This window comes from Brachyhypopomus gauderio, chromosome 7 (assembly GCF_052324685.1).
Source record: "Brachyhypopomus gauderio isolate BG-103 chromosome 7, BGAUD_0.2, whole genome shotgun sequence".
Classification (NCBI taxonomy): domain Eukaryota; kingdom Metazoa; phylum Chordata; class Actinopteri; order Gymnotiformes; family Hypopomidae; genus Brachyhypopomus; species Brachyhypopomus gauderio.
The window spans coordinates 31,493,576-31,520,535 of record NC_135217.1 but is presented as its reverse complement, the minus strand read 5'-3'; the positions used below and the strand labels follow the sequence as shown (position 1 = coordinate 31,520,535).

Sequence of the window (26,960 nt, the reverse complement as noted above, 5' to 3'; positions counted from 1 at the left end):
CATGAGCTTGGCTTGCAACTTGCATGCTTAGCAGCTAGGAACAAATGAGCCTTAAAGCAGCTTTTAATTGTGACTGAAAGTGAGAAACCTGGCGTGTCCCCAGGGGGGCATGTCCCACCAGGAAGGGGGAGCACTGGCCCACGTGTGCAGTCGTACAGCAGAAGCAGCGATGACTTCATGGGACAACAAAGCACAGGAAATCATGCATACGAAACAAAAACCGACACCATTTTATTTGACAGTGTTTGGGTCTCAGTACCAATGTGCAGGTTAAAAAACGTAAAAGCTACAAACTTCCATGAGCAATGATAACTGAGTCTACACAAACTTTATTTTCTTAAAAATACATTACCTTAAAATAACAAGAAGCAATAAAGGATATATATGGGGGGTGTAACTCCTGTCTCAGCCCAGAATTATTTGGAACATTTAGGTCTGTGTGTACATGTATGTGTATGTGCGTGTGTGTGTAGTGTAAAAGATTAGGCCATGTTGGAGAGTGGGGCATGGATCACCTGAGGAAGAGGAGGATCAAAAGCCTCCACACAGCAGTAATGCAGCAGTCATTTGGGCAGAGGAAAGGAGGGGAGAGAGAGAGAAATAGAGAAGAAAGGAGTAGAGAGAGGGGGGAGGGAGAGGTAGCTAGAGAGGTAGAGTGAGGCAGGACAGCTACATTGAGAGCACCTAACAGGAGGGACCCTAAGGGCCACTAGCCAAGCCTGGAGGCCCCTCCACCACTGCAGCTGTGTTGGAGGACTTCCTGCACAGTAGCTAAAGCAAACCAGAGACAGTATGGGCACTTTTCTACCTTACTGGGGTGTGTGTGTGTGTGTGTGTGTGTGTGTGTGTGTGTTTCTGCACGGTACATGGCCTTGGCTCAGATCTGTACCGAGTGCTGTGTGTGTGTGAGTGCGTGTGAGTTATCTCTCTTCTCTAGACCTCGTGGCTCTGTGCTCCGGCCGAGGCGTTGTGGGTGAAGGAACAGGTGACCAAGCGCAGCGTCGTAAAACACACCTCTCACTACACAGTAAAACTGCTGCCTGATAAAGCTATGGAAAGACACACAAAAGGTCCAGGATGTTAATGGGAGAGGTAGATTCTCAGAGATAAGGTGAAGGGAAGAGCCTGTGGGCTGCCGACAGAGATCTGCTCCACACGCCTGCGTCCCCACCCCTCCCACACCCGGAAGATCTACAGCAGAACAGGGCCGCCTGCAGGCTCAATGCTACAGTGTGATTCAGAAGAGAGAGATGAGGGGAACAGGGTGCAGGTAGGTCAGCAGGTAGAGGAGTCCCACACACCCACTCCCACACCCCTGTCTCCACCCTCTGGACGTCTAGCTTACATAGATTAACACTATATACACATATAAGGGTCCACCACTCACATTACCGGGAGGAGCCGTGCGAGCTGCCATGGAGCTGAGGACAAACCCAAACGCAGGCGTGTGTGAGCAGCAGCTCTCAGCAGGAACCAGCAGGAACCAGGAGGCCAAATGTGAGTGTGAAGACAGGATGTCCAGTACAGGCAGTATTACTGCATCTGTGCTCACAAGTGTGTGTGTGTGTGTGTGTGTGTGTGTGTGTGTGTGTGTGTGTGTGTGGGGTGGGGGTTGGGGAGTTTTAAAGGAGTTTGAGGGAGAAAGCCAAAGACAATCAGTAGAGAGAATAGGGTTATATTCAAATAGGAGATGTTTGAGTGAGTGTGTGAAAATGTGAGCGTGTGTGTGGGCATTAGTTCTCAGCCGCACGCGTGGGGAGTGAGGTTGCAGGAGCTGGTATCCCATCAGGCTGCACAGACGGCGGAGGAACAGGGTCTGTAAGGGGAGAACGTTACTGTTACAGCACGTCCTCCTTTAACCCATCAAGTTCACACGTATTGATGCTTCATATGAAGGAAACGTGTATGTGTATCACTGTAAACCCAGCGGACCTCACTAGACCCACACAGAGCAAAGAGAGATCCCACAGCCACTAGACACTCACACATGCCGTTGGGGGCTCCCGGGTGTCTGGGGCCCATCATAGGGGGCATGGCCCCTGGAGGAGGCCCCCCAGGTCCCGGCATCATGCGGCCGGGCATGGGCTGGCCCGGTCCAACCATTGGTCCTACACACACACACACACACACACACACACACACACACACACACACACATTAAACAACTCTAAAAGCACAAGGCATGCATTCCCACACTCATAAGTAATTAACACACATATCTAATTAGCGTGTGAATCATAACTGCTTCATCACTCCTGGGCGATTCAGAACCTCCATCCTCTGAATCAAAAGACACTTCACACAGTCGCACTTCACGCAGTCTGACCACAGCCCGTGCGGGGCTCACCTGTCTGTGGCGGGTGGTGTGGTCCCATGGGGTGGTGCATGGGGGGGTACCCAGCACCGGGATGACCGGGGTGACCCGGATGACCGGGGTGGCCGGGGTGCATTCCTGGAGGGGGTCCGTGAGGCGGGGGTCCGTGGGGTGGGGGGCCGTGGGGGGTGGCGGGAGGAGCCCCGTGATGGCCCCCTGCCCCCTGCTGGGCCGCGGCGGCCGCCTGCTGCTGCTCCATCTGCTGGCGAGCCTTCATCTCCGCGTACTTTAGCTGCTCCATGTGGAAGGCCTGCCTCTCCGTCAGCAGCTGCTGTCTCTGCAGCTCTAGCTGGAGAACAACAGAGAAGCTTCATTCAGCAGCTCCACAGGACGCAACATATGGGCAGCCCCACACAAAACCACCTACACGCCCAACTGCTGAACACTGACCGGCGTTCACACAGCCTCACTGCCCTCTAGTGGCACACAGGCTGTACTACAGCACAGGGCAGGATTATATAACGACTCTTTATGCACTAATTGTAATTTCTAAACTGGGTCATTGTCACCGTCTGTGGTACCTTAATAACACGTCCTGTATTACACGGCAACCACTCACGGGAGAACGCAGTGAGACTAGTGCACACACCAGTGAACTGGGCCCACTGGTGAACTGGTCTCACTGGTGAACTGGGCCCACTGGTGAACCTTCCCTAGCTGAATCTGCTGGAGAAGACGAGGGAGGTCCTCACCGCCTCCTTCTCCCGATCCATGATGGTCTCCAGCTCCTCAAAGTGGCGGAGTTTGATCTCGAGCTTCTTCATCTGCGTCTCCACCAGCAGAGCCACCAGGGACTTGATCTTCCTCTCCTCCACCGCCGCCAGGTGCTGCAGAAGACACGCGTGAGAAGATGTGTCTCATGTGGTGTGTGGCAAAGGTGTGTGTTCTTTAACACTACTGGCTGTAGTGTGTGTATGTACACGTGTGTGTATGTGTGTGTATATACACACACACACACACACACACACACGTGTGTGTATATTAGGGGTAGGTCGGACATGATTAGTCGACTAGTCACGATTATGTCGACTATTAAAATAGTCGACGACTAATAGTCGATGCATTGTTTTTTTTTCTCTACAAACTGCTGCATCTGCCTTTCTGTCCTTGACGTCCATGCGCAGTAGTGGAAACCGAGGTAGACAGTTGACGACATCCCAGGACGTTATACAGACTGGTATCATGGCTACCCAGCTACGGAACTCAAAAGTGTAGGATCATTTTCCGTAGCTGGGTTCCGAAATGCATGCAATATCTGCAAGGCAGAACTTGCCTTCTGCGGCAGCACAACTATGATGTACGAGCACCTGAAGCATGATGTGGCTGATTGTGACAATGATGAAGAGGGACCATCATCTTTGTAATCTAAATTGCTATTTAGCTGCTAAAGTTAGCATAAACAGAGCGTTAAATTAGTACTTGCTTATCGTGGTAGCTGTAAAAGTTAACATTAGTGATGGCAATTTGTTTCATTAGCCTTAGCACGCATTCATGTGTTTTCTGTAACGTCAATGAGACCAAAACTTTCTTTTTGTGAATAATTCCTTAGTTTCAGGTACCTACCTAGTTTGATTTAAATGTAGCTACGTTTGATGCCAGAGACAAATGAAAGAAAGAAAAACCTAAAAAAAATTATTTGTTAATGTATTTATTTTTGCGTTGTTTAAGCCAGTGTCTTATACTTATTTTAATAATTGTTTGTTGCAACAAGCTGCATATTTCATTAAAGGTTTAATGAACTATGAGCTTAATTGTTTTTATTTTTAGTTAGCATATAGCTGAAATCTAATGATGGTTATATAATAGCAGTTGCATTCTAGTGTGATAAGCTGTATCAAAATGACCTAATCGTGGTGGCTCCGCCCGTGCTGGCAATTCGTGAGGTCGTGCACCTCTCAATTTTTTGTACCTTCGCGCGCCATATTTGCGCCATGTGGAATTAAAGCATTGTACGTCACTTTCAAGGTCCCTTTCAATAATTCCCAGCACGGTAAACCTAATTAAGTTAAATATTTATACATATACTCGTAATGATTCGAAATAATTCGCTTTTTCACATTATTTAATGGTTGTTAATTTTCAAAACGCCCAATCTTAACGCCTTCACGTTCTCTCATGTTTCGTCCTGGAAATACAAGTATTTGTTAACGTAATACAAGTGAACTGTTCAGTCAGACAGCTATTTGTTACAAGCAGTTACAATTTCAAGCATTTTCAAGTACTTTAGCCTAAATTCCAGCACTTTTCAAACCTGGAACACAAAGCAACATCAAAATTCGTCAGGTAAATGTTCCTTCCCGTTTTTGAGGGGTGTTTCTTTATACAGTACTACCACATATCGTTTCGGAAAGAATGTGATGCGGCAAGTATAAACGCTTCCGCCGTTCACGGAGGTTCGTGCGAGGTGTGCGGAGCCACGCGCTACGGTCACTCGCGAAAGTACAAGGTCGCATCTTACAACTAAAGTGTTGCCCTCCATGTATGAAGACACTAAAGAAATTGTTTAAGAAATTTTGTAGGATAGTTTAGTTTGTTAAGGCTCTATTTGTTCTATTATTTTGTACATGACTGTTCCTGCATTTTTTTATTATTTATTTTATGTTGCACATTGCGGTTTTAATAGTGCACATTGCTGCTACCAAAAAAACACTAGATAGCAGGTACCCTCTGTGACCTCATTTTTGTTATTATTATGTTTTTTTGCTGTTTTCCACTGAGAACAAGACTGTTACATTTATCATAATTAAATTATTTAAATTTGACCATTAGTGCCTAATGTGGTGTATTACAGATCACTTGTATCACTTTGCATCACATATCAAACCCACCTTTTGAAATAAGATTGTAAATTTGATTAATCAAACCAACGACTGACCATAGACTAATCTAAAACTGGCATAGGCCTTCTGCTGTAAATCTAGAATCGAACCGAATCGTGACCCTAAAATCAGAAATGCAATTGAAGATTTAGAGAATCGTGATATATATATATTAGTGGTGGGCCGTTAACGGCGTTCGTTAATTTGATAATCTTATCGGGCGATATAAAAATTATCGCAGTTAATCTATTCTTAAAGTTCGGTTGGAACTGGGTCAAAATGGGTAAGCAAACTATGATGACTTTCAACTTGATAGTTTAGCTCGGCTGTATTCCTAACCAAATTGCACAGTAGGGGCGAGAACGAGTTTTCAAACCTGTGATTTACAAATCGTACGTGTGTTTACATGGATGCAGCCACGAAGTCGCCAGGTTTGCTTCATGGAAAATTCAGTTTTAGGAACGTAAAGTGTTACCGGAGCGGAGCTCGGAGCGGTCGTTTTCTGCATGGTCCTAGCGCTAGATTCGCTGTTTAAATATTTCTTTTTAACCGTTAAAACCGTAGAGGACCAAAAACGGCTTTTGAAAAAGACCCCCCCAAATTACGTCCGTGAGGTTAAATGTACTAAATGTTGGCTTACATTTCAAATATCATGTTTAGCTGAATAAACATGTTATCAACCCCTTTTAATGTACGTAGGCTTACAAATTCATGTTTAACTGAATAAACCGTTGAACTTGAGTAGCCTACTTTTTATTAAGCATGTTTTTTTTTCTTCAAGTATCAAAGTAGAACAGCTTCCTCAAGCAGTCATTGATGCATTTTGGAAACAGGAGATGGAAACAGGAGACCCCTGGTCTAATACACCCTTTGTATTAAGAAACCCTATCTCAAAAATTGACTTTTAGTCATTACTTGGGTAGCACGCATATGAGCCATTTTAATATAGATTAATTTCAAGATTTCAGTGAGATTAATCTAGATAAAAAAAAATTAATCTATGCCCACCCCTAATATATATATATATATATATATATATATATATATATATATATATTTGTCGCATATATATATATGTTTGTGTGTGTACACGTGTGTGTGTGTACCTTGGCCTTGGTGGCGGCGGAGGCCAGTGCAGCAGCAGCGGCGGTGGCGATGTTCCCCTCCCCCACGTCCAGCTCCAGTGTCTTACGGTCCTGCTCCTGCGTCTGGGTCTCCTCACCCTCCTTCTCCTCCGCACACACCTCCATCACCTCCTCCTCTTTCTCTGAAACCACAGTGTCTTCACGTCAAAGGAGGTCGCGGCAGTGCCGTGCGTGCCCCCCCTATGTTGTGTTATCAAGCAGAACGGGCCGTGCAGATCTGTGTGGTGACCACATGTATGACGAGTGCCATCACGCCGTCTTCATGTCACGCAGCGTGAAGCGTTCATGTAGTTAATGTGGCCCATGCTGAGAGAGGATGAGGATGGGTACCTGCAGCCTTCGTCTCCGCTACTTCACCCTCCTCTTCCTCACGCTCGGGCTTCTCCGCAGACTCACTCTTCATCTTCATCTTCTCTCCCTCAGACGCCTCAGATGGCTTCTCCACCGCCTCCCCACTCTTCTCAACCTCCTCCTTCATCTCTGCCTGCACCACACACACACACACACACATGTACACGTGTACACACACACACACACACACACACACACACACACACACACACACACACACACACACACACACACACACACACACACTTCCTATTACCTTTTAGAAATGCTTCAAATTCTGACACTATGCTCAACTTGTGTCACACAGGGCGGTAAAGGGCGGGGCAAGACAGGGAGGGGCGGGGCAGGGCAGGGACCTGCAGCAGTCACTCTCACCTTCTCTGCCTGCTGGGCCTCTGGCTCGGTGTCCATCTTCTCCGCCTCCGTCGGTTCTGGGAGGGAGAAACAAACACGTCTGATGTCATTTCTGCACGTTGACAGAAGAACTTGACGCCCACGCCCCCCCCCCCCCCCCCCGTCCCGGGACGTGTGTGGGGTTTTCATAACGGAGACGCATGTGTGACGTGATGTATGGTGGTGGTGGTGAACATGAGACAGAAGCACTGGGATCGCTGCAGATAATGGGACCTGCCTCGCATACATGTCTGTGTGTGTGGGGAAAACACAGTGAAGTAGCTGAACAGCTTTATTTTGGAGCTAATGGCGTATCAGTAGTACACATGCACGAGAGAGAGATAGAGAGACAGACAGACACAGAGAGAGAGAGAGAGACAGACAGACAGAGAGAGAGACAGACAGACACAGAGAGAGAGAGCGCCTGCGGTTCTCGCCACACTGAGCTCACATCAGCTGACCCAGTTTCAGCTTCACCCCCCACAGCCCAACTGACAGCAAAGTGCTAATACAAAAGAGCCACACCCGCTCCACCCACACACCACCACCCACACACCCCCTCTCCACACACACCCCCTCAGCAACAAAGCACCACTTATGTGGCTGGATGGCTGACATGAGGAGGAAAGAAAACTGCTCAGGTTTCTGAGCCTCTGCTGGTTTGCTCTGATCAGACCCATCAAACTCACATCCTTGTTCTGAACGTTCAGCATGAGGTTCCTCCACAGATGTGAAGCCTCTGTGCACTGAAGAGGCCAAAGCGTCACGTTACACAAGGACCAAGCAGCCCCACGTGTGCCACCACGTGACCAGGGCCAGCGCAATAGGACACGCACTACGACGTGGGAGACCAGCATGCTTACGCTATGGCGTGAGATTAGCAGGTGTGCCATTACCTGTCTTCTCGGGCTCATCGGGGGCAGTGCCGGCGATGCCGCTGCTGTCCAGGCCGTAGGATGGGTCCACTTTGCCCGTGCTGCGCGCGGCCTCCTGCACCTTCTTCACGTGAGCTTCCACCAACTCCGCCGGGACTTCCTCACGCACGCGGGAAAACTCCTCTACACGAAGAAAACAAAACACGCGTTAGTGAACGAGCCCCACCGTCAGGACTAGTGAACGAGCCCCACCGTCAAGACTAGTGAACGAGCCCCACCGTCAAGACTAGTGAACGAGCCCCACCGTCAAGACTAGTGAACGAGCCCCACCGTCAAGACTAGTGAACGAGCCCCACCGTCAAGACTAGTGAACGAGCCCCACCGTCAAGACTAGTGAACGAGCCCCACCGTCAAGATTAGTGAACGAGCCCCACCGTCAAGACTAGTGAACGAGCCCCACCGTCAAGACTAGTGAACGAGCCCCACCGTCAAGACTAGTGAACGAGCCCCACCGTCAAGACTAGTGAACGAGCCCCACCGTCAAGACTAGTGAACGAGCCCCACCGTCAAGACTAGTGAACGAGCCCCACCGTCAAGACTAGTGAACGAGCCCCACCGTCAAGACTAGTGAACGAGCCCCACCGTCAAGACTAGTGAACGAGCCCCACCGTCAAGACTAGTGAACGAGCCCCTCCGTCAGACTAGTGAACGAGCCCCTCCGTCAAGACTAGTGAACGAGCCCCACCGTCAGACTAGTGAACGAGCCCCTCCGTCAGACTAGTGAACGAGCCCCTCCGTCAAGACTAGTGAACGAGCCCCACCGTCAAGACTAGTGAACGAGCCCCACCGTCAAGACTAGTGAACGAGCCCCACCGTCAAGACTAGTGAACGAGCCCCACCGTCAAGACTAGTGAACGAGCCCCACCGTCAAGACTAGTGAACGAGCCCCACCGTCAAGACTAGTGAACGAGCCCCACCGTCAAGACTAGTGAACGAGCCCCACCGTCAAGACTAGTGAACGAGCCCCACCGTCAAGACTAGTGAACGAGCCCCACCGTCAAGACTAGTGAACGAGCCCCACCGTCAAGACTAGTGAACGAGCCCCACCGTCAAGACTAGTGAACGAGCCCCACCGTCAAGACTAGTGAACGAGCCCCACCGTCAAGACTAGTGAACGAGCCCCACCGTCAAGACTAGTGAACGAGCCCCTCCGTCAGACTAGTGAACGAGCCCCTCCGTCAGACTAGTGAACGAGCCCCTCCGTCAGACTAGTGAACGAGCCCCTCCGTCAGACTAGTGAACGAGCCCCTCCGTCAGACTAGTGAACAAGCCCCTCCGTCAGACTAGTGAACAAGCCCCTCCGTCAGACTAGTGAACAAGCCCCTCCGTCAGACTAGTGAGACACCTTCTGCTCCTGTTCACTAGGACTGATGACACAGACACGGTGTTGAGAGCGCCTGCGTGGGACGGAGGGGGCGGGGCAGAGAGGGGGCGGGGCGTACGCTTACCCAAGGCAGCCTTGGCAGCAGCGGCGGCCACACGGGGGTCCACCACAGAGGCGAGGAAGGCCACGGTGCTCATGACGGGGTTCCCCGACTGGCTGAAGGGGATTGGCTGGTAGGCCAGGGGTCCGAGCGCCGCCTCGGGACTCTCCAGGTACGGGTCCTCGATGGGCAGACGCAGGAAGTGCAGGATACACTCGTCCTGCGTGCGGCTCCCCACGTGCTCCGACACCTTGTTCCAGTCGTCCTTGTACATCTCCAGGGCCTGCAGCAGACGGAGAAAAGTGGGGGGGGGCGACAATTACACCACGTGGGAACACCAAGGTCCCGTACAGCATCAGCTTGGAGCCACCGTGCATTCTCGAGTCCCGACAGCTTCAACGACGCACAATGACCCGCCACAACAAGCAAAACCTCTCAACGTGGGGAGTGTAAAAACACCTTCCAAGAGCAGGCTTGAGAAATGCAGTGGTGAAGAAACTAAACTAGCACAGAAGCGCCGGGTAAAGTGACGTCTGAAGGAAGGAGACTGATACTTGGTTTCTGCTGCAGGCCCCTGCTGCTCCATGCCAGGACTTTTATTGTGAAATTAAAAGGAATCTCATTCCAGCAGAACATTGTGAAAAAGGTATGAGCAGATGGACCTAAACCTCTGCGCCCTGTGATTGGTCAGCTATCTCACCTCCAACAGCAACAGAGTTTCTTGCTCAGTCCACTCCCTCGTACCCTTGCTCTGGAAACACACACACATTAAAAACACAAGAGGCAGATGTTTAGTCCATGTAGATGATTTCCTGGTGGGCCTTTAGGCTGCAGTGTGTCGTGTCCTGAGAAAGCTGTTCACCTTGGAGTTTTTCTTTGTGTACATGTCCGTCCTCAGGCCAAAGTTCTGCAGGTCCGAGGGCTTGTCTTTGCTCTTCTCCGGGAAGTTCAACATCTGCTGAGCAGAGGGAATCTGAAAGACAAGAAACACTTGTTCTGCACTGCTGATAAAGTCATCAAAACATTACAAAGCCTTACAATTTTATTTAGTTAAACTGAAGGTTGAATGTAAAGCTCAGGTCTTGTTGGGTCACAGGTATAAGAGCATTAAAATAACACTCAGAAGGGGTGTTGTTCTTCCACAGACCTGTGGGGGGCGATGGTGCAAAGGCACGAGGCCAGAGGGGGTGTCAGCCAGCACGTTGAAGTGGGGTGTGGGTGGAGGCCCCATGGGCAGGGGCCTGCTCTCAGCATCCACCTGGTAGTTAATGAGGCCCCACTGCTCCAGGAAGGCATGCACCCTGACACACACACACACACACACACACCAATCAGACACGTGCACCACTGGGTGCTTTGGGGATGGAGCACATCAACAATATCTGAAGAGTCTTAACTCTCAATTAATATTCGTATCATCCACAATTCACACATTCTTAAACATTTATTATATTGTAATGCATTCTCCGTTGTCTGAATAAAAAAAAATTATATATATATATATATATATATATATATATATATATATATATATATATATATATAGTATTGTTTTTGTTTCTGTCCTCTTTACCAGAAATGACTCGTATGGATATGATGTCAGACTAATGGCCATCTCCACCCACAGTCCGCCTCCAACCGCAGGACTGTTGGGGTCTGGATGTGCAGCAACAGACCAGCCACAGTTGAAAGCAGCCAGTATGGGCAGCGATTACTGGTACAAAGCCTTTCAAAGGAAGTGCTGGAGGATTGAACACCACAACCCAGCCATCACTTCCTGGGCGGCTGCATTAGAGAGGCCCCGCCCACCACTATACGGTAAAGCACACGGTGGAGGTTGTGGTGCGCGCACCTCATCACGGCGCACACGTCTCCGGTGAGGTTGCGTCTGCAGGACGTGGAGGTCAGATACTCCTGTGGGTTCAGCCGGTAGGTGTCGATCATGAAGTTACGATACGCCAGATATCTGAGCAGCGAACAGAAACACAGCAGTCAGAAAAATTACCCAGCCAAGAATTTTACAGAAAACTACAACTTATCATTAGACCATCACTGAGGACACCTGCATATGAGATTAAACGAGAAGAAAATCTGTTTATTTCAAAACTGTATTTCTTGGTATCTGTGTCCAATCTAGGGTTTATGTTTTTACCACTCAGTTGAACTCAAATTCGTTCCTAGCTGCATGGTGCGGCTTACCCACTTCTATGAACTTACATCTCTGGAGATTTAGACTTATTCTTGCCGTTGAAGAATTCTGGCAGTGCACGGCGCTCAATCTCATGAATGCTACAGGAAGAAGAGCAAACAGACAGGAGTGTAATTCACAACAATGTCTCAATCTCCCAGAGTCACTGGCACCCAGACATTTAGTTTCAAACATGAACCCTAATGCTCCGTTACCAGCTGAAACTGTAATAATAATTCTAGGATTATATTCAGATTAATCGTGTCCAGTAACAAAGATCATTAATAACCTGCAAATGTAATAAAGCAGAGACAACCGTACTCTGAGCGACAGCAACCGTACTCTGAGTATAGTGGGATGACAGATGCTCAGCCATATTGAATTAAATCAGAATGCACTGCAATATGTCATGAACAGAGCAACACAATTACTCTATGGCCCCCCTATTATATAAATGTATCACACACACACACACACACACACACAGCTCTTACGAGTTGTAGTCGAACCAGGCCGAGTAGCTGGGAATGATAATGTGATGCGTTTGTTCGGTCACGTTGTCCTCGCTGGAGTCCATGAGACGATTCCCCTCCATCTTGCCCTGGTCTTCATCGTCCTGTCAATCACACAGACAGAGGGCACCCCATGGTCAGCTCTAGCTGAAGAGCACGTAGTCCTGTAGACGTTCGTCACAAAAAGCCGCTGCAGGTCAGACACCAAACCACCATCACCACGTGACAGCGAAACCGTCTCAGCACACAAAGCAGCTAGATGTTGTCCAGACGGCTTTATCAGACCGCTTTCACCTGCCAATATCAAACACGCCCACAATGGAGGTCCTACGTGGAATTCCCAGAATCCTTGTCTGCTATAAGAGTGCTGAAGAGCCCGCCCAACCAGACCTGCTACAGAAGATTCTCCCATGGCTCACCTTGCCTCCAGATGTGACTGACCCATCTTCCTGCTCATCTGAGATAGATAGATAGATAGATATATAGATAGATAGAGAGAAAGTCAGAAATCATTGTTTTAACTTGTGTAAAAAGAGTCCACGCAGCACAGATGTTTGTGGATACATGACAGTCGTGGCCCCGGCTAGCTGGGCTCCTAATGCCACTGGGACGTGTATCTGGGTGGGCCAGGACTTACTGACACCTGCAGACAGAGGGCGCTCTTACCCAGATCAGCCACAGTCCCTCCCTTCACCGGGGCATTCTCACTGTCCTTCTTCTGATTAACTGCAGAAAATGGCAAAATGTCAACAAGTGGGAGAGGGAGAGGGGCATGAAGTCATACGTAAAACCCCACGAACACACAGAGTTCTGCTCTGCCAGGGACAACCTGCCACCACCCGGGTGTGTACGCCATAACCGCTACAGTAACGACAGACAGGCTGAACTGTCTCACCGTTCTTTGGCAGAGAGACTTCTTCCATCCCCGGCACGGGCGAGGGGTCCTCCATGTCCTTGGTGAGGTCTTCATCCTGCTCGTCATCATCACGATGACCACGGCGTTTCCAGTGTGGTCCTGGGTTCCTGCAGACCCCGGAGAGAAAAATGAGCGCGTCCACAAAAACCAACACAAATCACATCCTTCAAAACTCCACTGGAGAAAAGATCAGCCGACCAAAAACCTTTAGAATCGGAGATCTGGGTCCAACATAAAGACACGGTTGACAATTAAGACGTTTCATGTGTCCTGATTCTGGGGGTTTTATGTAGATAGGTGCCAAGCACAGAAACAGGCAGGACCTGCATTTAAGGCAGATGTAACCCCTTCAGTGTCAGCCACACTGCCCCATGTCACACTATGCAACATCGTGGAAGCACTTCAATAGGACAGTGTGATGACAAACAGTGAGGTAAAAAAACTATTTTTATTTGGCTAACCAGGGATGCATAAATCCATGTGACAGCAATCTGAATATCCAGACACTCAAAATGGAGCAGGTGTTGGAGTGTCAGCTCTGTTCACCGGGACAATGACGAGTGGTCTTGAAGTATGGGAGCAACGCCACTGAGAAAAAGGTCAAACAACCTGACCCTACCGACCCCTGACCCTACCGACACCAACGCGCTCACTAGGGTTGCAGCGGTAACCGGTTTCACGGTATACCATGGTATTAAAATGCACGGTTATCATACCGTGTGCGTTTGCTTATTACCGGTAAAAGGCAAGACAGCGGAGAAACTGACCCGCGCATGCGCAACTCCGCTCCGGTTCAGCTACTCAGCACATAGCAGTGAGAATGGCAGAAAGTGCATCAGACTTAAATTTTTTAACAAAAAAAAAAAGCTTAACAAAATCAGCGGCGAAAATGACATAATCGCAGTGGCTCCGCCGGTGCGCGAGGGTCTCGCGCGCTGTCGATTCGCGAGGTCGTGCAGCTCTCGAATTTTGTAACTTTGCGCGTGCCGCGCCTCAGCGCAATGAACAAAGTCATTATATGTATCTGGTTATATTCTAACTTGGCAGTACAACGGACGTTTACAACAGTTGTTGATTAGACAGTGACCCCGGCAGAGTTTATCAGATATTAAATAATTTAAACTTAAATAATTGTACTGAAATCCATGATTTAGGTTTATCTAATTTTGCAGTATTTATATAAACATGTGTACAGCTTATTTTTTTAAAGGAGACATTTTGTATACAATAGTTCCAGGTTTCTACAATAAATAGTTAATTGAAAAAAAAAACTTATTGTAATTTCTTTAAGGGTCAGTGTATCTTTTAATAATATACAAACAAACTGTGATACCGTGATAACCGTGATACCGCGGTATTTTCTGAGACGGTTATCATACCGTGAAAATCTCATACCGTTGCAACCCTAGCACTCACACAGATGAACCTGCTCAAACTGGCCGACCCCAACGCTCTCACACAGGCGGCTGAACGCAGCAGACAAGAGTGGGTCCTACACAACCAGACCGGGCTCTCAAAGCGCCCAGCGAGTGTCTGTAGTGAGCTGCAGCATGCAAGTGAGTGCGTGGAAGGCCCGTCCTGACCCTCCACGGCCGGGGGGGCTGTGGTGCGGTGTAATCACCCTTTCTTGGCTCCCTTCTTGCGGGACTCGGCGGGGGTGCTGGGGGGCGACGGCGAGCGGCGACGCTTCTTGCTGCTTGCCAGGGACTTGCGCTCCTTCCGGTCGGGCGTGCGGGAAGACTGATCATTAGCCACAGCAACGGGGTGAGGGATGAGAGAAAGAGCGAAGAGAATGCAAAGATGAGAGAATGGAACGCGTCTCACACACACCGAGGGTCGTTGTGGGAGGGGGAGGAGGAGGAGTGGAGTGAGGAAGAGGAGAGAGCGTGGGTGACAGACGGATGACGGGCAGGAGCTGCACACTCACCTCCTCCTCTCGGGGGAAGATCCGCTGGCGGAAGCTGACCGGCTTCCTGTTCTCGTCCACCTCGTAGTCCTCCTCGTTCATCCACTCGTTGAACGCGTCCATGTCCAAGACCCATTTGGCATGTACCTGAGACAGAGAAGGTCGAGGTAGTCAGACAACACGGGCCCTGCTGTCTCGGAGCGCTCCGCCACACACACACACACACACACACACACACACACACACACACACACACACACACACACACACACACACACACACACACACACCTCCTGAAGGGCTCATCACAACACACACACATCTTTGTATTCTCACCCTCCAAGGTTTCTCTGAGCTGGGTGGCTCCTCAACCTCCCCGTCCACATCGCTGGTGGACACCCAGGTGTCATAACTGCCAACACAAATCAACACAGCCGTATGAAAGATTTCAGGGCACAAAGGAAAGTGATGATTCACCACAAGGATGAACAGGAGCTCTGCAGTCCAGTGGACAGCAGCAGACTGACCTGTCTGGGTAACTGCCCCAGTGAACCAGAACCTGCTTGTCTTTACGCATGACGGGGCGACACCACTCCTCTGGAACACAGAACATGCCAACATCAGCAGAATCAGAACACAGGGCCATCCTGATGGCTGTTCGTCAATGTGGTCATGTGTCGTGAAGTGAAAGTGCAAAAACTTGAAGAGCGATGATATTTCAGTTTTGTGGCACCTTACAAATGTGCTGTATTACAAACCACGATCTCTAACGGAGACGCACGGCTACAGTTCAGAGGAGAGAGTGCAATGCTCATAACACACACGTAGCGCACTGGTAAGATGAAGGTGTGTGGCTGGTTTAGACTGGATGAGTCATAAGTGGAGCGTACCTTCTTCAGCCTGAGAGGGAGAGGGGCAGATGACATGGGTGGCTTTGGACTTATCTTCTGTAATGGTGCCCTGGAGGAGAGCCCAAAACACAACATTTGGGAGATAATTATAACAATGATAATAATACGGTCAATAAAGTTATTAGTCCTGTTAATCTAAAATCCGATTGTAATTCTGCAAGCTACATGTCCCTAACCTGGTGTCTCTTGATGATGTCTTTAAGCTTGCTCGATTGTTTTTGGTCCATGTCAGACACAACGTAGACGACAGGCCGGGTCAAGCAGTTGTTCTGCAGGAAACAAAAATAAACAAACATAAATAAACAATAAATGAAATAAATAGTGGTGGGGAAGCTGTACATACAGACGTCTGATCTGCAGCCCAGTTAGGTGTGTAGGCAATAGCAAACCTGCCTGAGCCAGAGTCTTCTCAATGTTCATAAACATCTCCACATTCCGGTCCATTCTGGATGGATTCTGCAGATCAAATCTTCTCCTGAATAATAACACAATTAGTTATAAAACCCTTGGAAGTAAAGCTCCATGAACAGAGGTTAGGTGCCCCGAATTCAAGCCAAATACACCAAAATCGATAGAGAATTTTGTTATGAGCAGTTAAGACTGACAGCACCACCCTCACCAACAATGAGAATCGTTTGAGGAACATCATGAATTCTGTTGTGTGAAACAGCTTTGATGCACAACTCACCAGCCTTGCTCACTCTTCGACTTGTAGGCAGAACCCAAAATGTGACACAGCGCTCCACCTGCTTTGAAGTCCAAGAAGCTCTTTGCCTAAAAATCCACACCAGCAACTGTCAGCTCTGCTGATCCGAGCGATTTCAAAGGCCATTCAGGTCAGAACGGTTCTGAAGTTAACATTCTCTAAAGTACAGGCACCACGGTCTTTTAATCGCTCGTGCCAAAGATTTAATCTGTTCATCCCAAGGTGATGGTAAAGCAAAAGTGTAAAGGCACTTACAGGCAGTTTGGTCAGGGCTGGATTGCTCACCCTGCGCCCGAACGCGTCCTCCTGGAACTGCAGCAGCTGCACCACCAGGCCTGCCAGAGACTTGCAGGACGGAGAGTCGGTTTGGACATACTGCAAGAATCACAATCCAACAAATGTCTTCAGCCCCTAGTGCCCTGCATTCACACATGTAAATGACAAGAGTCGACGTGGTCCACAACACAGCATATAGAGCCCCAAACCCAGAACACTGTCTCAATGGAACAATGTCAACAAGATTATGATTTAGATCAGGCAGGATAACCACTGGCTAACAGCTCATCAAACTGCACATCAATGTTTAGACTGAAAAACACAAAAGAACGGCGATACAGGTTTTCATAATTATCTTCAAAGTAGATCTAGTTAGCTAGAGTTTTTTTGTCTTAGTCTGGATCGTTGTGGTCCAGAAGTGCTACAGGACTGGGCCTACTCACCTCTCAAAACAACACAATCACATTTAACGTTGGTTCCGACTCGTGGGCGACCTTGACCATACTCCTAACCACGACTATTAACACAACTATCCGGACAATAAAGAACTCCTTAGTCAGCTCTAGAGTCACCATCATCATCACCACCACCACCACCATCATCCTCCTCCTCGCCGAACTACCACAACATCCAGTAGCGAAGCTAACCAGCTAGCGGCTGGGCTACGTGATCTCAACACACCGGACATTATAGTCACAGGGACGAACGTTATTTAATATTATATTATTTAATCCTAAATAAATTATATTGTTTTAGCAAAAATAATTGAACAAACTAGTCATATCATTTGGCTACTGTGGATGAACGTGAAGTCGCACTGCCCCCTCGCTAGCCGTTAGCCGCTAGCTATGTCTATTGTGTGTTAGCGCGCGCCCTCGCATCAATGGCGGGAGCCGGCGCTGCACGCGAGCCGCGCGCGAGAGGCCCGCGAGCCGCGCGCTAACCTTCTTGTAGTGTTTTCCAATCCACAGTCGAACCGTCTCAAGTTGAGAGACCGTCTCGGCGCTCTCCCAAAATTTAGACGATGGCCCTCCGTCCTTCTTCCTGCCAACCGAGGCGCCGGTGCCCGCCTGGCTGGCTGCTGGTCCCCCTGAGCCCGTTCCACCCGCCGCAGTCGCCGCAGTCGCCATTGTTCAGTTACAGCAGAATGCTACGACGAGCTCTTCCCGTCACTCCCACCATGGACGTTTCTAAAATGAATCTGCGCAGCCGCGGCGTTACTTGTTCGACGAGATCTCGCGACATAACAGGCGCGATGAAGCAGCGCCCTCTTGTGAAAAACAACATATATTCTCACCTCGTTAGGGTTAAAAAAAAACATTTATAATTGAATTGAGAGTTCACAATTCATTGTACAAAATGTTTAGATAAATGTAGATAATGACAGCAAACAAATGTGATTTTTTTTAGTTTTTAATGAAAATTATTCATTTTTTAAATCTTTTTTTAAGTTGGGAGACACAATGTGTTTGCATATTTAGTCATCAGACATAGCAACGCTACGGTGGCTATGGTGGCCACTGTACAATGCCCTGTTTATGAAAATTCTATGTCTTAAATACCATAAGGGGGATTTTATTAATCTCATATTTGAAAATAATGAGAATGTCAATACTGCCAATTTTTTAAAATCCATTTAAAATGTTGTTTTTGCCAAATTTAGTCTTGGTCCATTTTGAAGAATTTCAACTGCGCTGGCTATATAAATGACAAATATATTTTGTTTATATATATTATTGTTTAGTTCTAGTTTTCTAAATGAAATCCAGCATCTTAATTAAATAACTGATGTTAACTGATTAAGTATGTCTATATCCATTGTTGCATATGTCAAAAGTGCTCTGTGATGAAGGCCGACAGCAGCCTTCCTTCCCATCTTACTCCTTCATCTATGTAGAGTCCAGCTTCTGCCACACATCCAGACCATAGACACACCTGTCACATCTTGTTGATTTTCACAGGTATAATTCATTGCATAATTCATTCATTCTGATCATTCTTATGTACGTGTCATGGTGATCAGTAGGGTGACTTACTTCATCACACTTTCTCTTAAATGAATAAAACTCTCGTGAACTAAATTAAATGAAAAGAAAATACCAGAATGGCAACAAAACCATTCAAAAAACCAAAACAAAACAATTAACCACAAAGCAAGACCTTCCAAAGTCAGTCTAAATGTTATGTAGACCATGCTAGACTGAAAGTCTCTCTGCTTGTCCTACACACCCCTTAAACTGCTAATGGAAAAACAATAATCTTGCATAGGGTATTAATGCTTACAAATCTTTATTTAATATATTCCAAAAGTACAACAGTGGCCAACAACTGATGTGGATCGACGTGATCAGAGAAGAGGAGATCCAAACACCTCCACCTCACAGAGTGAGAGATACTCTTTCCTTCCTGGAATCACAATGTTTATGTAGCGTCCCTCCATCCCCTTACATTCATAGGACAATTTAGTATTAGTATCAGTGGAGAGGATCTCTGCACATCTGGACATGTAGGAAGAGAAGGAAAATTATTACTATTACCAGTAATACTATTATTATGTGTATTATTTTTGCGTAAACCTTAGAGTAGTTCACCTTGGGTTATTATTGCCATTGTTGTACAGACTGTCTCCAACTCTGATTTCAGCTCCTCTCAACCGTTCAGAAACCTCCTGCCTGTTGGTGACATGAATGGAAAACACTTTGTGTTGTTCCAGCAGGTCTAGTCTCCACCAGGGCCCGAGGTCTCCATCAGTGTGTGAGCAGGAACCATGGCTGTACGCGCTATCTGGGTTTCCATCAATGGCGTTAGAAGCAAAACCGAATCCATAGAGGCTGGACTGTGTAGCTCTCGCTTTGAGTGCCACATTCTCCCCTGCACAAGGTACAATGTATTGAAAATGGAGCATGTTGCAGGGAACGATTACAACATATAGAGTCGTTTAATACAAAAATATACACTGCACAAAATTTTTTTTTACTAAGGAATCATCAGAGCTGTTTTTACTAAGGAATCATTTTATATACTAAATGTCTAAACTGACATTTTGAACATATGAATGTCTCATTTGTCTCCTCTGAGTCACTTTTTAAAAATAGGTTTGTAGCCTGTAAAGTGCTATAGATACTGGAATAATGTATTATAATAGTTTTATATTGCAGATTGTGACTGATTCTATGAGCATGAAAGGTTAAGGAACACAACAACTATTACCAGGCACAAATACATCTAGTTTAGCATCATAGGGGTTTAAGAAACTCACCATGTGGAGTGGGATAACCATAGACTTCAAACTCACAGAGAGTCAACACTTTTTTTTTTCCAGGTAGGACTACACTGACATAACGTCCTGAGACACCTTTCTCAAAGCTGTAGGTGACGGAATGTCCAGCAGTGATGCAAGAAATTACACCTGCCCTGCAGTGAAAGGAGAAATAACATGAGAATGTTTGCAAGTGTATGTGTCAGTCTATTTTACAGTGGCATACAGCTGTGAGCATCCTCTCACAATGCGTTGTTGTTTCCATTGTTGAGCAAAGAGTTTCCTATGTGAATCTTAGCTCCATTGATCCTGTCAGGACAGCAGTCTTCTCTGTTAGTTACAGTAACAGAGGTTACTGTGTACTCGTCCAGAAGGTCAACCCTCCACCACGGGTCTGTTTGAATCGTTGTGGCAGTGCAGGATCCATGATAATAGTTTGCATCTCGATTTCCATCTATTGCATTGTAGGCATGGCCTTGTGGTGCCCAAGGGTTTTCCACCAAGTCTGACTGCGTGGCTTTGCCATACAGAGCGAGGTTTTTGGCTATAATGAACAGAGGAACTCACTTTAGATTTGTTCAACTGCACAAAACCATCACATGATGTGCGAAAAATGTGAATGTTTGTGTTAAGAGGATACCTTTCATAGACGCTCCATTTGCAACACCAGTAATTGCAAGGGTGCAAAAAAGATAAAATATGTAACTTCCCATTACGCTAAAACTGCAACAAAAACAAAATTACTATTTGAGTACAATACACATTTATGGCGATAAATCCATGTCAAACAGAAAATCTAAACATTAATTTGGCTAATCTATACCTCCTACCCCATATCCCATTGCAGACAATAAAACTGAAACAGACTCAAATTGCAATAATGACAAATTTCTTTAAAATGTATGTGGATATGTGGAAGAGAAAGAGCAAGATAGGTAATTAAGGAGGAAAGTAAAATAATCTTACCTCATCACTTATGATTTCTTGTCTTAGTGGTTGAAGAGCTGTGTGATGCCTTGGCAGAAACTAACACAGACACAAGTTTATGTGGAGTGCAAACTTCTCAACTTCATACAAACCTGCTTTTATAGCCATAAACCAAAGTACATAATCATACTCAAGGGTGATGAGACTATGGACAAAGTCACAGTCATGCTTAGAAGACTGGAGTGTGGGCTGATGACCATCAGCACATCCATCTTGAAGCAGAAGATAAGGACATTTCACAACCAAAAAACGTTTTTTTTATGGGGCCCAAAAACCACATACCAGGACCTCTATACCATCATAAAGTTCAACCAAAGGTCTCTGGAAGTGTTGAACACTGGTAACAAAGAGGTGTGAAGATTAGTCTCACTAATCAGATCCTCAAACATAAGGAACATAATTCTAATGTCTAATGTGTCTTCAAAATTATTCAAACACCAGTTAATTTTGCCATGTTAAAGGATGTACTGTGCTGCACATCTTTGTCAGAACAGAATTGATAAAGAATGGTAACTGACTACTTCATGCAGTACATCTCCAAGAAGAGAAAAATCATTCAGCTTGCATCAGAATCATTTGAGTCTATTGACAAGAACCAAATACATTCCTCAGATGTTCTAGACATACATGACTGCCATCACGTTCCTCAGATGTTCTAGATACACGACTGCCATCACGTTCCTCGGATGTTCTAGATACACATGACTGCCATCATGTTCCTCAAAGTGAACTATTGCTCCACTTTTGATGAAGTTAGGGTGCAAAGGTCCAGTTCAAACATCAGTGTTTGTAATTGAATGTTGCAATCAAGTTAGCCAAGACCACTGCCATACAGGGACTCCCACTAGTCATCCAGCCACCTGCACTGCAATCAGAAATGGATACGTTAATGAAAAATAAATGTGTTTTATTGAGAGAGAGAAGAAATGTGGTGACAAATCAAACTAAACTATTACATCAGAGGTATTTTGCAAATCAAAGTGTCTAGTTTTGATATTACCAAGTTAGAACACTCCATTAAAAAAACTGTAATTCATTAAATGGGGTAAAAGTCAGGGCCCTCTACGCCCTCTCAGAGGGCCTAAAATATTCTTAAAATATAAATATATTATAAATTTTTTTTATCTACTTACAGTTTGACAATCGACATCTAAACAATTACAGAAATATAAGCAAATAAATTATTCACCAGTGTCTATTCAATCTGTGTTGGAAGGTGAGGAATTAAGTGGAAGCCTGTGAGCCTGTGTCTCCCCCTATCAGGATTGTGATGCCCGCTGTTTGTTTACAGAGGGCCAGGCAGTTATAATTCAGCACAATACCAGTTTCAAATGACAGCAAAATTGACCAATCATATCTTCCCTCTTAGTGGGCGGGCTTAACTGTATGATAATTTCACAGCTGGCTCACTACAGCCTGTGCTCATCAGAAGGTAAACTTCATTGACAATTTCAACATCTTTTGGAGGCGTCCTGAGCTTTTTAAACCTGATCAGCTCACATGCGGAATCTGCACCCAACTGCCAGCAGTAACATCAGTAATGTCAGTCAACGGAGCCCACCATCTCCTGTCAGAGAATCTGTCCACAGTCTCAGAGGTAAACTCCAGGAGATTGAAGAGGTTCTGCAACACTACAGTCTGCAGTCTTGTAGGAACTCACCTACTTCTCCTGCACACTCAGTGATTTCTCAGGTCTGACACACTGGAACCCATGCTCCTAGTCCGTGCTACATTCCAGTTCTTTTAAATAGCCGGTGGCATTACAAAACATTGTAACAAACAAAATTTGATCCCAGTGAAATGCAAAAGTGATGTAAGCGATGCTGATCAAACACATCAAGTCTTCAAAGTCTCCTTACTAAACGTCCGCTCACTCACAAACAAGTATTTTATAATAGCTAAATTAATTGAAGATTATTGTCTGGACTTTCTTTTTCTAACAGAGACTTGGCTTGATCAGAATGGAGCAATAGTGCTAAATGAAGCTTCGCCTCCCGACTTTAACTATTTTAATATCTCCAGAGTAAATAAGAGAGGTGGTGGTGTTGCATGTTTTTACCATAAAGCATTCCGCTGTAAGCAGATCTCATTAGGGGAACATCCTACGTTTGAATATCTGGCAGTACAACTCAACAGTACTTATTCAGTTCTTTTGATTGTTATCTATCATCCTCCCAGACTACATGCAGATTTTCTTGAAGATTTTGAAGAAATGCTTTTAAGGATTTTAATTGATTTTGATTATGTTTTAATTGCTGGGGATTTTAATATTCACATGGATATATCCACAAATCCAATCACTTCAGAATTCATGAGGATGCTTAACTCTTTCAATCTCATATAGCATGTATCAGGCCCAACTCATAAGCATGGCCACATTTTAGATTTGATCATTTCTAAACGTATAGAGGTTAATAATACTAAAATTACTGATGTTGCAATCTCTGACCATTTTGGTGTATTTTTCAATATGTCATTATCTACTAGAACACTCAGTGAAAAGCGCACAATAACCAAGCGTTATCTCAGTGCTGGCAGTGCCGTGGCCTTCACAGACATGATACAGTCCCTCCCTCCACTCTCAGAAAATGGGAATGAGCTAGTTGAAACATTCACACACAGAGTTAGCAACTGTATTGATGCTGTGGCACCAAAGGTAAAAATAATCTCTGGTAAAATTAAGATGCCCTGGAGAAACACTCCATCTATTGTAAAATTTAGGCAAGATTGTAGGCAGGCTGAGAGACGTTGGCGAAAGTAAAAATTGCAAGTACATTTTGATATTTATAAAACAACATTGCAGAATTACAACACTGAAGTGAAATCAGCAAGGAAAAACTATTTCTCTACCTTAATCAATTCATCCAATAATAACTCGGGTATCTTGTTCAGAAGCATAGATCAGCTAGTAAACCCCACCTCCTGTGGCTTTCCTGAGACTGTTTCAGTTGAAAAATGTGAGGAGTTTGCTATATTTTTTAGGGACAAGATTACTAGTATAAGGCAGAACATAGCAACAAGCACTAATAGACCATCAACCCTTACATCAGTTACTCAGCCTAACTTTAATATGTCTTATTTCCAAGAAGTTGACATGGTAACACTACTTGATGTGATCTCATCACTAAAATCCTCTACTTGTGATCTGGACCCTTTACCAACATGCTTTTTCAAGCAGGTTCTGAGCTCATTAGCAAATGAAGTTCTAACGATTGTTAATCAGTCTCTGCAATTGGGTGAATTCCCTAAAATTTTTAAAACTGCAATGGTTAAACCACTATTAAAGAACAGAAATCTTGATCCCACAATTCTTAATAATTATCGACCTATATCTAACCTTTCCTTTCTTAGCAAAATCATTGAAAAAGTAGTGTCAATCCAGTTGAATGACTATGTCAAAGTAAATCAAATAAATGACACTTTTCAATCTGGTTTCAGAGCTCTCCACAGCACTGAAACAGCCCTAGTTAAGGTAATAAATGACTTGAGATTGAATAAGGATGCAGGCAAACTCTCAGTCCTTTTTCTGCTAGATCTAAGCGCCGCTTTTGACACCGTTGATCATGAAATATTTCATGATCGACTACAGAGCTGGGTAGGCCTTAGTGGCTGTAACGCTGGGTGCAGCACGAAGGATGAGACACGGATCCTAGGCTTTGGCGACCAACGTCACTGCTTTATTTCAACAGATATTGCGCAATAGCGCACGAGTAACAGGAAACACACACGTAACGTTTAAACTCAGACAACGACAAGCACACGACACTGCGCGAACGCACATTAAATAGACAGACAACATGAGCCCCGAGTGATTACGAGACGAGCCGCAGGTGGGACGAATGAACACGCGCAAACACAACCACACCCACGAGGATCCACAGACGCAGACGGCTAGACGCAGACGACGTAGACACACGCCCACAGGGAGGGGCCCGGAGCTGTTCCGTGACAGTGGCTTAGTCCTAGACTGGTTTAGATCATACCTAACTGGGTGTGATTACTATGTAGCATTAGGTACCTCTTCCTCCACACGTCAAAAAATTTCTTGTGGCGTCCCCCAAGGATCAATTCTTGGGCCATTACTATTCAACCTATATATGCTTCCGTTACCACACATCATTAATAAACATGGTATTAGTTATCATCAATATGCAGATGACACTCAACTTTATATTTCGCTAGAACTTAAAGCCCTAAAATCAATTTGCTCACTGTTTGACTGCATAGATGATATACAGACATGGATGTCTGACAATTTTCTACAGTTAAATAAACAGAAGACAGAGGTTCTTGTTCTTGGCAGTGATTCACAAAGGAATGATGTCCGGACTTATTTAAATCAAATTAATCCGAATGCCAGACAATGTGTTAAGAACCTGGGCGTCACCTTTGATAATGAGCTCAGCTTCAAATAACACATCATGACTACATGCAAGACAGCTTACTTTCACCTTCGAAACATCGCTAATGTCCGAGATATGCTCTTTCCTGCTGACAGTGAAAAACTTGTCCATGCATTTATCACATCAAGGCTAGATTATTGTAATGCTGTTCTATCTGCTCTTCCAAAGAGCTCTATTTCGCACCTACAACGTGTTCAGAACGCGGCTGCAAGGGTTCTGACCCGCAGGAGAAAGAGAGATCATATTACACCTGTACTCCACTCACTGCACTGGTTACCTGTCAACTTTAGAATAGATTTTAAGGTTCTAGTCATGGTTTTTAAATGTCTTCATGGTCTTGCCCCTCTTTACCTCAGTGAAATGATGGTTAGATATGTTCCAGTCAGGTCTCTCAGGTCTTCAAACAGTAATCTACTGGTGATTCCTAAAAGCCGATTAAAGATTGGCGAGGGTGCTTTTAGCCACTATGGCCCAAAGCTCTGGAATTCTCTTCCTGAATAGCTCAGAGGCATTTCATCCCTGCATAGTTTTAAGAACAGTCTCAAAACATTCCTGTTTAGATCCGCTTTTAGTTAAGAAATTCTCAATCTTATTTACTTTATTACATTATGTTGTCTATTATTTTCTAAATCTAATTATCTTAATAGTTTTATCTTATTTACTGTACTTTTTATTATCTGATTTACATCACGGAACAGCTCTGGACCCTTCCCTGTGGGCGTGTCATATCGTCGTCTGCGTGCGGTTATGTCCATGTTTGTACTTCCATGGGTGTGGGTTGTTTGTGAGCGTGTTCGTTTGTTACACCTGTGCCTTGTCTTGAGGTCACGTGGGTCTGTGTAACTCACCTATATAATGTGCGTTCGCGCAGTGTCTTGTGCTCGTCTTTGTCTAAAGCTACGTGTCTGCGTGAGTGTGATTTAGTGCTGCTCACGCTCCATCCGGAGCTTATACGTCTATTTTGTAATAAAAGTTATATGTTCACCGTAATCGTCTTGGTGCCTGCCTCCTACACCCGGACGTTACATTACTTTTTTACTTTTTATGTTATTTTAATATTTTTTTATCTTTAATTTCTTTTAACATTTTCTTTTTGTCTTTTTGTCTTATCTCCTTTTAATGTTTTTTTTTATTTATACTGTAAAGCACTTTGAGTTGCATGTATGTATGAAAGGTGCTATACAAATAAAGATTATTATTATTATTATTATTATTATTATTATTATTAGCCACCGCTAGCTAGTTTCGATTCAGTCCTTTGATGCCCTCGTGCGCGTTGTTTACATATTCTGCTCCCGAGGAACACGGAGCAGTGAACCTCATTTTGTTGGATCTAGTACAGATATTATTGTTTATTGCGTTTCTAAAGCTGTACTGTCGTCTCAGTTTTTTATTTTTTATTATTACAAATAATAAGATAATAATATCATCCAACATGTCACACTTGGCCCCGCC

The 26,960-nt window shown here is 45.6% G+C and overlaps 2 protein-coding genes across 2 annotated transcripts; both read right to left on the bottom strand.

Annotated features, from left to right (window-relative positions):
* Nucleotides 1-207: 207 nt before the first annotated feature.
* On the bottom strand, nucleotides 208-18,055 carry smarcc1a (SWI/SNF related BAF chromatin remodeling complex subunit C1a). Its single transcript, XM_077013237.1, has 28 exons — nucleotides 17,801-18,055; nucleotides 16,836-16,955; nucleotides 16,563-16,648; nucleotides 16,268-16,349; nucleotides 16,051-16,143; nucleotides 15,854-15,923; nucleotides 15,491-15,560; nucleotides 15,300-15,375; nucleotides 14,985-15,110; nucleotides 14,679-14,797; nucleotides 13,037-13,164; nucleotides 12,808-12,867; nucleotides 12,561-12,598; nucleotides 12,124-12,245; nucleotides 11,659-11,730; nucleotides 11,294-11,407; nucleotides 10,589-10,742; nucleotides 10,304-10,414; nucleotides 10,142-10,192; nucleotides 9,466-9,724; nucleotides 7,979-8,140; nucleotides 7,065-7,120; nucleotides 6,669-6,822; nucleotides 6,300-6,460; nucleotides 3,067-3,201; nucleotides 2,348-2,663; nucleotides 1,986-2,108; nucleotides 208-1,816 (listed from the first exon to the last, which is right to left on the bottom strand). The coding sequence occupies exons 1-28, from the start codon at nucleotides 17,984-17,986 to the stop codon at nucleotides 1,734-1,736; spliced, it is 3,327 nt and encodes a 1,108-aa protein (XP_076869352.1). The 5' UTR covers nucleotides 17,987-18,055; the 3' UTR covers nucleotides 208-1,733.
* A 1,073-nt stretch (nucleotides 18,056-19,128) lies between these two features.
* LOC143519614 (fucolectin-4-like) lies at nucleotides 19,129-21,233 on the bottom strand. Its single transcript, XM_077013238.1, has 6 exons — nucleotides 21,082-21,233; nucleotides 20,756-20,838; nucleotides 20,362-20,659; nucleotides 20,116-20,270; nucleotides 19,448-19,727; nucleotides 19,129-19,354 (listed from the first exon to the last, which is right to left on the bottom strand). Exons 1-6 carry the CDS (start codon nucleotides 21,084-21,086, stop codon nucleotides 19,204-19,206), a joined length of 972 nt encoding a protein of 323 aa, XP_076869353.1. The 5' UTR covers nucleotides 21,087-21,233; the 3' UTR covers nucleotides 19,129-19,203.
* Between the last annotated feature and the right edge of the window lie 5,727 nt (nucleotides 21,234-26,960).

What these genes read in the sequence shown, in the direction of transcription:
- smarcc1a (XM_077013237.1), bottom strand. Translation starts at nt 17,986, where the DNA reads ATGGCGACTGCGGCGACTGCGGCGGGTGGAACGGGCTCAGGGGGACCA. An exon ending in TCGAAGAGTGAGCAAGGCTG is followed by an intron (nt 16,350 to 16,562) that starts GTGAGTTGTGCA and finishes GTTATTATTCAG; the next exon opens with GAGAAGATTTGATCTGCAGA. An exon ending in CGATGAGCCCGAGAAGACAG is followed by an intron (nt 7,121 to 7,978) that starts GTAATGGCACAC and finishes TCTCCCTCCCAG; the next exon opens with AACCGACGGAGGCGGAGAAG.
- LOC143519614 (XM_077013238.1), bottom strand. An exon ending in AAATGGAGCGTCTATGAAAG is followed by an intron (nt 20,660 to 20,755) that starts GTATCCTCTTAA and finishes TGTTCATTATAG; the next exon opens with CCAAAAACCTCGCTCTGTAT. An exon ending in TGGTTATCCCACTCCACATG is followed by an intron (nt 19,728 to 20,115) that starts GTGAGTTTCTTA and finishes TACCTTGTGCAG; the next exon opens with GGGAGAATGTGGCACTCAAA.